This window comes from Lagenorhynchus albirostris, chromosome 8, assembly GCF_949774975.1.
Source record: "Lagenorhynchus albirostris chromosome 8, mLagAlb1.1, whole genome shotgun sequence".
In the NCBI taxonomy this organism is placed as follows: domain Eukaryota; kingdom Metazoa; phylum Chordata; class Mammalia; order Artiodactyla; family Delphinidae; genus Lagenorhynchus; species Lagenorhynchus albirostris.
In genome coordinates, this window is record NC_083102.1 from 31,586,066 (window position 1) to 31,601,709 (window position 15,644).

Consider the following 15,644-nt stretch of genomic DNA (forward strand, 5'->3'; position numbering starts at 1 on the left):
TGTCTTGGATGAGACACATTTCAATTATGTTCTTAATGTGTCAAATGAGCTATTTCATGATAAAGTACATCTGCTCGGTTTTATGCTGTGTTATCAAAAATCAAGAAAATATTTTTTTATTGTAGTTTTCGTTCAATACATAAAATGCATGCTTTCCTAAATTTTACTTGTTTTGCATTGTATCTATCATTCCTCTTATAGGAGAGAAAAAAAGAAATTCATTTCGAGTTGAATCAAAGATTTTATTATCTAGTTGATTTTTTTAAAATCAGCTTACATCCTGTTTATTTCTGAATGACTGGGTCATTTCCAACCTGGCTGGAAGTGAAAGGAAATTGTTTCTGTCCTAGGGGTCCTGAGAGGCTAGTATGAAATGAGCCAGTGATCTGTCTCCCGCCTATAATGGGGATACAGGGGTCCTTTATGGCCAAATTCACTGGCTGTGCAGTCTCAGTGAAGGGTCTGTCTGAGAGGCAGTGCTACCCTTTGTCCCTAAAGGATATTCTATTACAGTAGATTGTAGCATGTGAGAAGAGTTACAGTTTGTACTCTTATCCCAAGTCTTTATTTAAAGAAAGTATTAGAGCAGCTAATAAGGCCAGTAACAACAAAGTCATTTTAGCAACAAAATTACCTGTCACCTTTACTCTTGAAATTAAATATATTAACCAAACATCTTCAGTTCTCTTGCATGTAGAGTAAATTGGAGCTTTAGAAATCTAAAAGCATTAAGACACAAAAATCCATTATTTTAAATGAGTCCAGGTCTTTAAATCACTGCCACAGCAAAAGTCAGGGAAAGCAAAGTTCCCATTATCTACAATCAAGTATTTATTATCTGACACTGGGCATAGCTCTGTGGTGATTCTAAGACATTTGGCCTGAACACTGCTCTGGTTGCCCTCTCAAGGCGGGAGAAGAGACTTCGTGCTCATTGATGCGTTGGTTCCTGCTGAGACTACTAATAGGAGGGTTAACTGTTTGGTAATTTGTGTGCCAGGAAAATTTGGGCAAGAGTCAATTTGGCAAATGGCCTGAGCCTCAAGCCACTTTGAATAAGCTAATGAGTAATCATCATGGGGAACTTTGCCTCTGGTAATATACTCCCCCGTTTAGAACCAGTAACCTAGGGTGCTTGTTATTTGGGTTTTTATTATTTATCTTACGCACAATCTGTTAATACAGCTTCTTTTCTAATTTATTTTCGGTCATTTTATTCATACATAGTATAATTTCTAGCCCTGAGATAGGAAAGATCTTTTAATTTGATCAGAGCCTTTAAAAGAAAGAAGCCAAAATAACAACTAGGAAATTCAGAAGGGGACAGTTTTTTTCACCAGAGGAAAAACTAAATGTAGTTCTGTGTATTAGACAGAGCTCCTTCTAGGCGGCCGCTCAGTATGATGTGGTCAGTTGCATGCTGGTAGCTGCGTCAGGCAGAATTTGTAGTTGCGAGCAAGTGAATCCAGTATTCTTGAGTTAAGCAGAAACAGCATTTATTTGTTCGCTTACAGCATGGTAGAGCATGGCTGGGAGAACTAGGGGACAAGCTTGTACCAGCCAGCATCACTGACAAATGCTCACCGTAGATCTAGTCTGCCGTGGCTGATCCGTCTGCTGAGAGCTAGATACTGAAGTTTGTTGACGCCAGACAGCACCACTGCCATTCACTGCTCTGGGTCTTGAGTGGTGCCTCCTCTGGCCCTGCTTCTTTGCATTACTCATTTCCTAGTTGAAGCCTAAGAGCAGGTGCATTTGATTGGCCACCCTTAGGCCCCATGCCCTGTCCTTAGCTACAAGACTGGGAAAGCAACTATTGGCCATATTTAACTACTATAGGAGAGAACCAGAGGTGGAGAATTCTCCTGACATAGGAAGGAGTTTCAGGTGCTAGACGACCAAAGAAATGACAAATGGACGAGAAAAGAGCAATCAAAATATGTGTTTTGTTTATTTCATATGCCTTTTTCTTCCCATTATAAATAATTGTAATTTGTTTTGCCGTTTGTATTCACTGTTTTCTACTTCATTATATAATGGTTATAACATACAAATATAATTTAATTTTAAATTGTTTTCATGATTTTCATTCAAGGATAACATGGTAGAGAAACAGCTAAAATAACATTTTTAGGAAGAATGTTTAGGATGCTTTGTACATGAATGATTGTTTTTAGCTCCTTCCTGAGTCTTTTTTTTTTTTTTTTTTTTTTTTTGCGGTAAGCGGGTCTCTCACTGTTGTGGCCTCTCCCGTTGCGGAGCACAGGCTCCGGACGCGCAGGCTCAGCGGCCATGGCTCACGGGCCCAGCCTCTCCGCGGCATGTGGGATCCTCCCGGGCCAGGGCACGAACCCGTGTCCCCTGCATCGGCAGGCGGACTCTCAACCACTGCGCCACCAGGGAAGCCCCTGAGTCTTTTTTGTATGACTCATTATTACGTTTCAAGATGCATTTGGACTCCCCAGGAGCACTGCAGAGTGGGCATTAAGGGGAGCTGGAGACTGAGGTCTGCAGCTCTGAGCAGGGATTTAGAGGAGAGAACAACTTGCCTCATCCATGTCTTCCCTTCTCTCTTTTGAAACTAGATCAAGAGGAAGGGGCACTTGGTCCCAATTTACCCTTCCCCCTTCCCATGTCCTCAAGTCCATTCTCTATGTCTGCGTCTTTATTCTTGTCCTGCCGCTAGGTTCATGAGAACCATTATTTTAGAGGGGTGGGATAGGGAGGGTGGGAGGGAGATGCAAGAGGGAGGGGATATGGAGATATATGACTCACTTTGTTATACAGCAGAAACTAACACACTATTGTAAAGCAATTATACTCCAATAAAGATGTTTAAAAAAAAAAAAAGAGGAAGGGGCAGATGAGAACTACAGAGCCCAACTGCTGACTGGTAGCTCCAGCCCCTATAAAGAAGAAAATCTCAGTATATTTCATCGTTATGTATTTGTTTACCGGGATTGGGCAGGTGCCAGTGAGGGTGACCGTGTGGCAGAGGACAAGGAAGGGTGCAGTGAGTGTTAAAACACGTGAGGGAGTAATAAAGAATATAATAAAATGTCATAAGAATATTTTGTGGTTGTGACAGACCCGTAGTCTGCTTTCTTATTTTACAAATGACCATAATTGCTTGCCTCTGTCTTTTACACTTTGATTTAGAACTAATCGCCTTTACATTGCTGCTCTGTTCCACCTATAGAGCTTTTCCTTTCATTCTGGAAAAACAGTTGTTTGGTGCTCCCTCCCTTCATTCAGAGCTCCCAGTCTGGGTGCTGTTCTTGGAGCAACCACCCACTTCCTCACTACCAGTGAAGTTGTGTTAGTTCTTCTAAGCTCTTCCACATAATCCGCTGCTTTTTGCAAAAGGCTTTGGTAATACCGCTCCATGCAAAATTCCCTTTCAGCCATTACTTGGAAGTGGTTGTGAGTAGGTATAAATTGGACAATAGTAGAACAGAGTCAGCTGGAACTCGGTAGTCTTTATGCACAAGAGGCTGTGGTTCCTTTATAATTTCCGCAGTGTGCAGTTTAGTTGGGGGTGTCTGTTCCTACCCCTACCCATCAGGTCCACAGGCCGTGGATCACTGCTCAAAATTGTCCCAGATTTGACCAGTGAGAGCCCTTTCGAGCTACTCCTTTTGATATATTCCCATCATCCTTTGAGCACTTCCTTATTTTGTTACAGCAAGGTATTTTTTTTCTTGCAGGCTCATCGTACACTTTTCTTTTCCCAACCCCTGCAGTTAGCTCTTACTCCCAGAAGCTGTTACTTCCATTCCTTTTTAATGGAAAGTGGTGTTTAGAAATGAAACTAAAGCTAGGAAATTATAATTATCATATTTATACATATATTTCATATACACACAAATCTATATTTTATTTATCTATAGTTCTGTCTGTATGAAACCATGAGTTCGTACTTATATTGACACCTCTGATTCTAATCCAAAACCATAGGGAGTACATTCTTATCCTTTCTGTATTTAAAACTAACTTCTCCAACAGTGAGAAAGCTGGAACCCATTATACTTAAATATATTACTCATGTACTCCAGCCTAGAACACACAGAGAGTAGTTTCAGAATTATTAATCCATAGCACTATAAAAAGCAAACATGCAAACCTGGAATTTACTATTGTTTATAGCTTTTAAAGAGATATTTACATTAAAGTGAAATTTACATCTTAAGCACACAAATTGACGTTTTTAAAATGCATATACTTGTGTAAGGTGTACCCCTTACAAGATAGAAAATGTGTCCATTACCATAGAGAGTTTCCTGGAGTGTCTTCTCCATAAATCCCTCCCCCACTTCAGGCAGCCACTGAACACTCTTCTGATTTTCTCATCATGGATTAGTCTTACCTCTGTACTTCAACTTCAGGTAAATGATGACTGTAGTTAAATAATAAGCCTTAAATGCACAAACCACAAGTCTTTCAACTTTGTTATTCTTTATAAAAATTGTTTTGGCTGTTCTAGGTCGTTTGCATTTCCATAAAAATTTAAAATCAGTTTGCTGGTTTCTCTGAAAGTTTGCAGGGATTGAAGTCTCATTGACCCTTTAATATGTTGAGAATTGGCATCTTTAACAAAATTGAGTCTTCCAACCCATGATTATAGTATTTTTCTTCATTTTTTTCAGGTCTTCATTGTTTCTTTTAGCAGTGTTTTACTGTTTTTAGTTTAGTAGTCTTAAATGTCTTTTGTTGGGTTTATTTCTAAAGATTTGATGCTATTATAAACACAATTAATTTTTTGCCAAACATTTGTTGCTAGTATACGGGTATTTAATTGATTTTTTGTGTGTTGACATTGTATCCTGTGATCTTGCTAATCTTGCTTATCAGTTTTAGCAGTTGTTTTGTATATTTTATATGATTTTGTAGGTAAACAAGCATGTTACCTATGAACAGAACCCATTTTACTTTTTCCTTTCCAAATTGCCTGCCTTCCTCTTTTCCTTTTTTCCGCCATAATTGCGCTGACTAGAACCTCCAATACAATGTTGAACAGAAATATTGAGAGCAGACTTCAGAGGCTTTTCCTTTACTTAGGGAGAAAACAGTCTGTTTCATGGTTAAGTATGATGTTAGCTATACTTTGTTATAGATGCCCTTTATCTCATTAAGGTTTCATTCTATTCTTTGTTGAGTGGTTTTTATCATGATTGAGTTTTGAATTTTGCAAAATGGTTTATCTTCATCTATTGCTGTAGTCATGGTTTTGCACTTTATTCTTTTAATATGATGAATCACACTCATTGATTTTTAAATATTAAACCAACTTGGATTCCTGAGGTGAACTTTAGTGGGTCACCTTTTATTACTCTTTTTAAATATTGCTGGATTCAGTTTGCCTATATTTTGCTAAGGAGTTTTGTGTGTGTGTTCATGAGTGATAATTTTTCTGTAAATTTAAAAATAATACTTGACTGGTTTTGATATGAAAGTAATCCTGGATTCATAAAGGAAAATGGAAGCATTTCCTTCTTTATTTTCTGAAAGGACATGTATGAGTTTGGCTTTCTTTAATGTTTGGTAGAAGTCACTAGTAAGTCCATATGAGTTAGAGGTTTTCTTTAGGGGAAAATTTTTATTTGTGAATTCAGTTTCTTATAAAGATATAAAGCTATTTCAATCTTTTATTCATTTTATGTCAATTCTGAAAGTCGTGTGTTTCAGAGGAATTTGATTTGTTGAATTTATTGGCACAGGGTTTTCATTATTATCCTTTTAATATTCATTCCATAGTGGTACCCCATCCTTTATTCCTTTTGTTTGTAATTTGTGTTTTTCTATGTTTCTTAATCTGTTCTTTAAATGTTTAACAATATAATGGTATTTTATTTGAAAAACTTTTGGCCTTGTTAATTTCTCTGTCATTTGTCTCGTATTTCATTCGTTTTTACCTTTATTTCTTTCCTTTTACTTTGTCTTTCATTCACCTAACTTTTCCTCGCTTCTTAAGGTAACACTTAGATGATTGATTTGAGACAACTCTTGTTTTTTAAAAAATTTTATTGAAGTATAGTTGATTTACAATGTTGTGTTTAATTTCTTCTGTACAGCAAAGTGACTCAGTTATAGATTTATATATTCTTTTCCATTATGGCTTATCACAGGATATTGAATATAGTTCCCTGTGATCTACAATAGGACCTTGTTGTTTATCCATCCTGTATATAATAGTTTGCATCTGCTAATTCCAAACTCCAGTCCTCCACCCCCACCCACTTCCCCACCCCCAGCAAACACAAATCTGTTTTCTATATCTGTGAGTCTGTTTTTGTTTTGTAGACAGGTTCATTTGTGTCGTATTTTAGATTGCACATATAAGTGATATCATATGGTATTTATCTTTCTCTTTCTGACTTCACTTAGTATGATAATCTCTAGGTCCATCCATGTTGTTGCAAGTAGCATTATTTCATTCTTTTTAATGGCTGAGTAATATTCCATTGTGTGTATGTATGTGTGTGTATATATATACACACACACACCATATCTTCTTTATTCATCTGTCGATGGACATTTAGTTTGCTTCCATGTCTTGGTTATTGTAAATAGTGCTGCTGTGAACATAGGGGTGCATGTATCTTTTCAAAATATAGTTTTGTCTGGATATATGCCCGGGAGTGGGATTGCTGGGTCCTATGGCAACTCTCTTTTTAGTTTTTTGAGGAACCTCCATACTGTTCTCCATGGTGGCTGTACCAATTTACATTCCCACCAACAGTGTAAGAGGGTCCCCTTTTTTCCACATGCTCTTCAGCATTTATTATTTGTAGACTTTTTAATGATATCCTTTCTGACTGGTGTGAGGTGATACCTCATTGTAGTTTTGATTTGCATTTCTCTAATTAGTGGTGATGAGCACCTTTTCATGTGCCTATTGGCCATCTGTATGTCTTCTTTGGGAGAAAACTCTTCTAATGTGAGCAATTAAAGATATAAGTTTGTCTGTATCCTCTACTTTATCTGCCTTTAAATACTCCTCTTTCACTGCATCCCACAAATTTTGATATTTTTTATTTTCAATCAGCCCAAAGTATATTCTGACTTCCTTTGTGATTTCTTCTTAAACTTTTGTACTATTTAGAACTGTTTTATTTTTGAATTTTGGGGTATTATTAATATCTTATTGTGATTTATTTACAGTTTAATTCTGCTGTGGTCAGAGAACATATTCTGTAACATTTTAGTCTTTTGTAATTTTTTGGTGGTTTTTAATAGCTCAGCAAGGGCATCTGGAAAGACTGCATCATCTGTAGTCCTAGGGTATTCTGTTCCATAGTGTCAGTTAGGCCAGGTGATTTTCATAGTGTTATTCGGAGCTACTGTGTTCTCGCTGATTTTTTAATCTAGATGAGAGAAAATTGTTACAGATTTGTCTTTCTCCCTTCTGTCAGTTCTCACCTCATGTATTTTGGAGATAATAATTCAGCCATCATTTATATTATAGTTTCTCTGTATGTAATGTGTCTTTTTCTGTGGCTGCTTTCAATACCATTTCTTATCTTTGTTTTCATCAGTTTTACTCTGATGTGCCTAGGTATGGTTTTCTTTATTCTGTTTTGGGATTTCTTAGCTTCATGGATATGTAAGTTTGTTTTCTACCAAATTTGTGAATTTGGGGGCCATTTTTTTCTTTTAATATATTTTTCTTCCCCATTCTCTCTTTCTTCACCCTTTGGAAATCCAGTTATGTGGAATTTAGACCACTTTATATTGTCCTACAGGTCACTGAAGTGCTCTTCACTTTTTCAGTCTTCTTTTCTGTGTTCCTCAAATTGGATACTTTATTTTGCTCTATTTTCAAATTCATTGTTTTTTCTTTTCTTTTTAAGTTTTCCTCTCTCAAATCTTCTATTAAGCTCATTCAGTCAACTTTTTTTTTCATTTTAGATATTATGCTTTTCAGTTCTAGACTTTCCATTTGTTTCTAGTTTGCATTTCTATGCGAAGACTCCTATCCTGTTCAGTCACTGCAACTATACTTTCTTAGAAAATGGCTGCTTTAAGATTTTTGTTTGCGAATTCCAGTGTAGATCATCTTAAGATCAGTTTCTGTTTGAGTACATTTCTCTTGACAGTGGATCACCTAAAATACGTTTTTTGCATGCCCAGTAATTTTTTATTGCATACTAGACATTATGGTTGATGTGGTACAGAGACTGTGGATTCTGTTATCTTCTGAAGAGTGTATTTCTAGTAAGTAGTTAACCTGGTTAGATTCATACTCTGAACTCTGGCTTTTTGCAGTTGGCAACAGCTGAAGTATTTGCTCAGTTCTCCACTGAGCAGCCACCTCTGTCATTCAGGATGGAATCTCTTCTACGAATGTATAATTCAAGAGTTAACCAGTGATGCTGGTGAGGTTAGTTGCAGTGGCTCCAGTTGCTTTCATCCTCTGGCTCCTCAGGCCTCTGTAAGGGGTGCTTTGTGCTTGAGCTCCTACTGCCAGAGCTATCAGCACAGGGAATAGCCCTCACTTGAAAAGCTGTACAAGGGGAAGTCTCATCCAGTGCTGTTGACTTCTTCCTAATGGGAAGGTGTACTCCTCTCCTATTTTTATCACTTTTATTGCTCTCCAGAGCCTTCAAATAGTTATTTTCTTAATATGTTATCAAATGTTTATCATTATTATCTGCAGGAGAAGATAGTCTAATAAAAGTTGTTTCACCATTACTGGTAGTGGAACTTTCTCTGATGTACTTTGCATTGTTATATTATAATTGCTATCAAACTTATAAAAAACATCATCTGTATGTTTAATATGGTCCGCTCTCTAGATCTTTGTTTGCCTGTTAAATGTGTTTTCAGAGGAAAAACACTGTGTAAAACTGACATTTTTAAATAGCACAAATAGTTATTATGTTGTGAAATGAAAACTTAACAGTTTTTAGTGCCAGGCACAATGGTAGATACTTGACATGTGTTTGCCTCATTTAATCCTATAATGTAATGACTGTCATCGCTCTGTTGTGCAGATAAGAGAACCAAACAGAACTGATCTTTAGAGGGAAAACTTATCAAGGTGACACGGCCAAGAAGTTGGGATTAGAACTTAGTACTATAGTTCTTACTCTTTCAAGGACAAGAACTTTGTCTCTGGGCCAGAATAGTCAAGGAATTTTTTTTAATATAAAAATTAGTTTTTAAGTATGGGAATATGTTTATATACTGATTGGAAGGAGCTGATAGAGAGGAAGACATTTAATATTTATAAAGAGCAGTGTGATCACTGATGGAGCAAGTCAGAGGTGACAGGGAGTAATGAAGTTAATTGTTGAGGAAAGTCTGACCTTCAGCAGATGGAAACCTCTCTCCCTTAGAGTAAAGGGAAGGACATATGGATTGGAGTGGCTATAAAAATGCTTAAGGGACGAGACAGGATGTAGAGGGAGTGAGTTAGTCTGAATTTTCTTGATAAAAGAGTCTATTAGGGTAGACTGAGAGTCTCTTGAGTTGTCATTGGGTGAAGTATTGGGGAGAGTAGCAGAGGTTTAAATATTCCCTGACGTAGTAAATGGTAGAGGAGGCTAAACAGAGTTAGGCAGAGTGATTGATGATTGGGGCTCAGAGCTCAATTGAGTTTGGAACCATGTGTTGTAGGTGCATGGTTATGTGGTTTCCTCTGTGCTTTGCTATCTGTAGTGAGATTAAAAAGACTCATGTTCCTCCGAGATCAGGTTTATAAGGCACGAATGATGGTAGGACAAAGATGCAGAAGAATTATGGGTGCTTTTATAGGAGTATAGTCTTCTGTATAAATATCTGAGATTAGTTGAGTTGATCTCCTGTTGGAAGTCTTTAATTTGATTCTAAAATGTAAGATGAAAGTTATTTCAAAAATAAAGTGTGGGGCTTCCCTGGTGGCGCAGTGGTTGAGAGTCCGCCTGCCGATGCAGGGGACACGGGTTCGTGCCGCGGTCCGGGAGGATCCCACATGCCGCGGAGAGGCTGGGCCCGTGAGCCATGGCCGCTGAGCCTGCGCGTCCGGAGCCTGTGCTCCGCAACGGGAGAGGCCCCAGCAGTGAGAGGGCCACGTACTGCAAAAAATAAAAGAAAAATATAAAGTGTGATGACCCATAGTATAGAAATACTATGGGCAGCGTGTGTGATGTGGTGGGAAAAACTTGAGACAGTTGGAGACCTGAATGAGTGCCAGGATCCTGACATGGAATAACTGGATGACATCAGGGAAATCGCCAAGTTGGCCTCTAGTTAGTTGTTTTATAAAGTGCAGGTAGCCCTTAAATTCTACAAGAAAACTTTTTTTTCCACCTTCAGAGATAAATTAGAAAAATCATATTTTAAAAATAAGCTGAAAATTTACCCGATATGTGCTTTTTCCTACGTTGCTATAAGAATTTGGAAGGGGAGGGGGTAATACAAAACATATTTAATATTTTCTTTATAGCTCTAATTTTCTGTATGCCTTCCATAGTAACCTATTGCTTGATGCATTTAGAAGAGTTAAAAGTGCTTTAGCTATTAATAAGTCCAATTTTCTGTGAGGCACCCAGATGAATAAAATATACATATACATCTAGTATAGGACAGCACTGTTGTTTCCCAAATCTTACGTAATCTACTTATGAAGTCACCCCCAAATTTCATATAGTAGAGTAGAGTGTATGTGTATGGATAGTTGTCTCTAATTATTCTTGGGGAATTATCTGTATTCCTGATCACCTCTTTATAGGACCCATTGCATTGCTATTCGGCGACTTCCTCAAAGCAGGAAGAATCCCAAAGTAAGTGAATCATACCTCTGACTGCTGGTTGGGCAGTGAGCCGTTCTCTGCTTTTGGTCTCGTGCGTGACTGAGGGGAATGGATTTCACGGTGAGGAACAGGAGCACGTTCTCAACTGATGGATCACATGCGAGCGTTTCCTTCCTCTGTCACTGATGACTTGGAACTGGCTTGAATAATCCCTGTCTCTCTTGAGAGTATATTTGTGTTTAACATCTGGGGGTTGCGGGAGTCCTTTCCATGTCTTTCATCAGGTAGATCTACTTTAACCTTAAACTGTAAGGACCACCAAGGGAAAGTTTCTCGAGTTGAGAAGGTAAGGCGTGTGGACTGGCCTGACGACTACAGCCCAGCTTGGGATGTATCCCTCACAAGCACCTCATGGCAGATGTTTCCTTGAGAGAAGTGGGAAACCTGGGTGAACATGTTAGAATAGTGCATCTGTAAGGCCTTCGTATCCAAAATGTCCATCAGCCTTTGGAAGTTTGATGTCTTTGTGAACTGTGTTGATTTCATTCATTCAATCAGTAGTTTATTAAGCACCACTGTGTGCCAGAGACTGTTCTAGGTCTTGGGGACACAGCAGCAAAGAAGACACAGTCCCTGCCCTCGTGGAGTCCTGTTGTAGTCGAGGTAGGCAGGTGCTAACCAAAGAGTGATAAGTACAAGGGTGGGAAGGACTGTTGTCTTCCACAGGATGGTGAGGGCAGCCTCGCTGTGAAGGTGACAGTTGAGCAGAGTCCTGAAGGAAGAAAAAGAGCCAGGCTTTTGTGCCGTTGGGTGTTTTTGTGCATATTAGAAAACCCACCTGGAGGTTTAAAAGTTTTTAAAAGCTTCTTCTCTATGTTGATCAGTTAAGCAAATGTTGCTTTGGAAAGCCTAAATCCTAGGGACCTGTGGCTCAGTGAGCAGACAGAGCCTTTTTCCTGAAGGAAAACGCACCCTTCTTTCCAGACAGATACAACCCCAGGCCTGGGCAGACACGTGGTGAGAAGGCAGAGCTGGATTTCGGTCCCTCTCACCCCTGCAGCCAGTCACCCTTGTGCAGTGCACAGACTCCTCAGTGCAGGCGCCCTGTGTGATGGGTGGTGGTGGAATTTCTCGGCAGAGAGAGCAGCAAGATTAGAGGCGTTGAGGCAGGATGATGTTCAAGAAACACCGGGGAGACCAGTGTCATGGGAGCCAAATGGGCAAAGTGGGATTGAAGGAGATGAGGTCAGACTTGGGGTTCACTGATACTGATTGTATTTCTAATAAGATATTTCTTATATATTAGTTCAAAGAACTTTCATATATGATTTTACATGATTTTTACAGCAACCCATCATAAGCTCAAAGAAGTTTACAAAAAACTAAGCAGTATGATTAGCAAGTATAGGAGTTTAGAAATTAACTGAAGTCCTCTGTTTTCAGCACTTTTTATTAAACAGTGCCTCAAAGATGAGTAATTTTAAGGCATTAAACCTTAAAAAAAAAAAAGTCAGTTCCCTAACAGAGTTCTGTTTTTACAAAGCAGACCTTGCTAAACTCTGTTGTGATTTTGAAGCATCAGGTAACTATTCTCCTTTTCTACAGTTAACTTTAATACATTAAATTTTTTTTCTGTTGCTGTAATTTAGATGTTTTTTGTAAAACCGTTTACATCTAGTTTCTCATTTTAATGAGTCTCTAAAATATTATCTGTCATCTCACAACACATTTCAGAAACGTGGCACTTTAACCCAAACCATGTAATTGTTACAAAATTAATAAAAATGTCTCCACTTCTTTGGCTGAAAGAATCCTCTGCCTATTAATCAGGGCTGTCCTGTGCATTTCTTTCAGCTGGAGATGGAAAAGCTTCAGCTCCAAGCCCTTGAGCAAGAGCACAAGAAGCTGGCCACCCGCCTGGAGGAGGAGCGAGGCAAGAACAAGCACGTGGTCCTGATGCTGGTCAAGGAGTGCAAGCAGCTCTCAGGCAAAGTCCTAGAGGAGGCCCAGAAGCTAGAAGAGGTGATGGCCAAACTGGAAGAGGAGAAGAAAAAGACGAGTGCGTTAGAAGAGGAACTCGCTGCTGAGAAACGAAGAAGCACAGAAATGGAAGCTCAGATGGAAAAACAGCTCTCAGAGTTTGACACAGAGCGGGAACAGCTTCGTGCCAAGCTGCACCGAGAAGAAGCACACACCACTGACCTCAAAGAGGAGATAGACAAGATGAAGAAGATGATCGAGCAACTGAAAAGGGGAAACGACAGCAAACCCAGCCTCTCTCTCCCCCGGAAGACAAAAGATAGACGTTTGGTCTCTATATCTGTGGGAACAGAGGGACTGATGACAAGATCTGTTGCATGCCAGACAGACTTAGCGATAGAGAGCACTGACCCCGTGAAGAAGTCACCTGTGGCCGTGCCTGTAAAGCCTGCCATGGGGAGCCCCCTAGTTTCCGCCAATGCGAAGGGGAACGCGTGTGCCAGTGCCGACTTGGTCAGGCCAGGTATCGACAGGCAGGCTTCCCACGGTGACTTGACTGGTTCCTCTCTGCCCACTGTCCCACCTCCAAGCGCAAACAGAATTGAGGAGAATGGACCGAGCAGCGGCTCAACACCAGATTTAACCAGTAGCGCATCCCCGCTTCCCAGCACCGCCGCCCCGGCCGCTGGGCACACGCCCGCCCCACCTCCTCACAGTTTACATTCACCGTGTGCCAACGCGCCTCTGCATCCAGGCCTGAACCCGCGAATCCAAGCGGCTCGGTTTCGATTTCAGGGCAATGCTAATGACCCAGACCAAAACGGGAACACCACCCAAAGTCCTCCATCCAGAGATGTATCTCCTACAAGTCGTGACAACCTAGTGGCCAAACAGCTAGCTCGGAATACTGTGACCCAAGCACTGTCAAGATTTACGAGCCCTCCAGCGGGAGCGCCCCCGAGACCTGGAGTGCCCCCCACGGGGGACGTTGGCACCTACCCCCCCGTCGGTCGGACCAGTTTAAAGACTCCCGGTGCCGCACGAGTTGACAGAGGAAACCCTCCTCCCATCCCTCCCAAAAAGCCAGGGCTCTCCCACACTCCTTCTCCACCGCACCCGCAACTCAAGGTTGTCATGGATAGCAGCAGGGCCTCCAATGCAGGGGCCAAAGTTGATAACAAAACTGTGGCTTCGCCTCCTTCCAGTTTGCCACAAGGGAACAGGGTAATAAGTGAGGAGAATCTCCTTAAGTCTTCCTCCCCTCAGCTGCCACCAAAACCATCCATAGATTTAACTGTGGCACCTGCAGGCTGTGCCGTTTCAGCCCTGGCCACGTCTCAGGTGGGTGCCTGGCCTGCTGAAACCCCTGGACTGAACCAACCTGCATGTTCAGAAAGTTCCCTTGTCATTCCCACCACCATTGCCTTTCGCTCTTCCATAAACCCTGTTAGTGCCTCATCCTGTAGAGCAGGTGCCTCAGACAGCCTCCTGGTAACAGCATCAGGTAAAGGGATTGGAATGTTATACCCTTCTTTAAGAATGTGGCCTGTCCTCTCACTTGCCTTTGTTTCCTTCACCTTGCCTTGAAACGTTTTTTTTAATTTGATACTTTTTTTTTTTTCCTATTTCTTTCCTCTCTTTTTTTGTGTTTTTCTCTAAAGGCTCCGGGGTATGGTGATTCATCTTGCTATATGAATTGTGGTTTTGTTATGCTAAGTGTTGTCTTCTTTTAAAAATAACCTGAAAGTAGTGGTTTGGAGCACATGGAGACCATTAATTTAGAGAGACTGAAGCATTTCCATGGGAGGAAGGGCTCGTCCTTCTTATTAAATATCTGTCTCAGAAGACTTCAGTATTAGTGAGCCATCGCCAGACAGTCAGTTCTGTCCCTTCTGAGATGACATTTGAAAGAATGCTTTCAAGTAGTTATTGACACTACAGTCAACCTTGGATTATCAAATTGATTAGAGGTGTTCTGTAATTGGTATATCCTAAGTTTTAATAGCAGTTTGGTGTTTATTTATTTTAACCTCAAAAATAGTGTGTATATTTGTAAGTCTCTGTCCTAAGTTTAGTTTATTTCAGAAGTTATTTAGAGCTGTCATCTCCTAACACTTGAGCACAGATGGATAACATAGCATGTGGGCTATATTAGAGAAGGTTTCCACTGCAGATGTGGTTTATGAAGTCACCGAATCTGGGACTCTTGAACAAAGAATCGATAAAGAACTGGATTTTTCCCTTTCGTTATACAGTGCTAGAGGAAGCGTTGCTTTTTATTGGCATTCATCTTTCACTGAGTAAATGTGGCTCTAAAATAATGTTACGGTGTCATAGTTCTGTTGAAACTTTGCAGGGTCTCTTCTACCCCAGGATCTTAGTAGTTAGTAGAGACTGTTGGTTCTAATGAGAGAGAACTTTAAGAATTAAAGGAAGATCTGAGCTGTGTTATATTTAAAATTTAGGGAGAAGCATGGGAATAAGAAAAACAGGTAGTACTGTACTTGCTAATTTTATCAGGTAATGAGAGCATTATAATGGGACTTATTTATCCAATTATAAGCTGTCTCCTTGAAATTAAGCTCTTTGAGAGGCTAGATTCATATCTTAAGGGGCAAAATTGGGAATTGGAAACAGCATGGACTTTGATGTCAGTCAGATCTGCCTTGGAATCTAGGCTCTGCCATTGACAGCTGTATGTTTTGGGGGATTTTTCTTGAACTGAGCAACTTTTCTCATCCTTAACGTGGAGCTTATGCTGCTCATATTGGGGAGGGTGGCTGTTAGGAGGATTTAATATCATAACGTACAAAGAGCATGGTATTGAGCTTAGAGCAGCATGAGTGATGAACAAAAAGAGGTGCTATTACTGCTTCAATTTACTGTTGCTTAAAGCATTTTGAAAATTTCCTTTAGAATTGACTCTGGTAT

General features: G+C 40.0%; 1 protein-coding gene across 1 annotated transcript in view; it reads left to right on the forward strand.

Moving 5' to 3' along the window:
* CTTNBP2 (cortactin binding protein 2) overlaps positions 1 to 15,644 on the forward strand; it is a 156,169-nt gene that overhangs the window by 60,669 nt on the left and 79,856 nt on the right. The window contains exon 4 of the mRNA XM_060156004.1: positions 12,588 to 14,217. Coding sequence (XP_060011987.1) covers positions 12,588 to 14,217 — 1,630 coding nt within the window. The remainder of the gene's footprint in view (positions 1 to 12,587; positions 14,218 to 15,644) is intronic.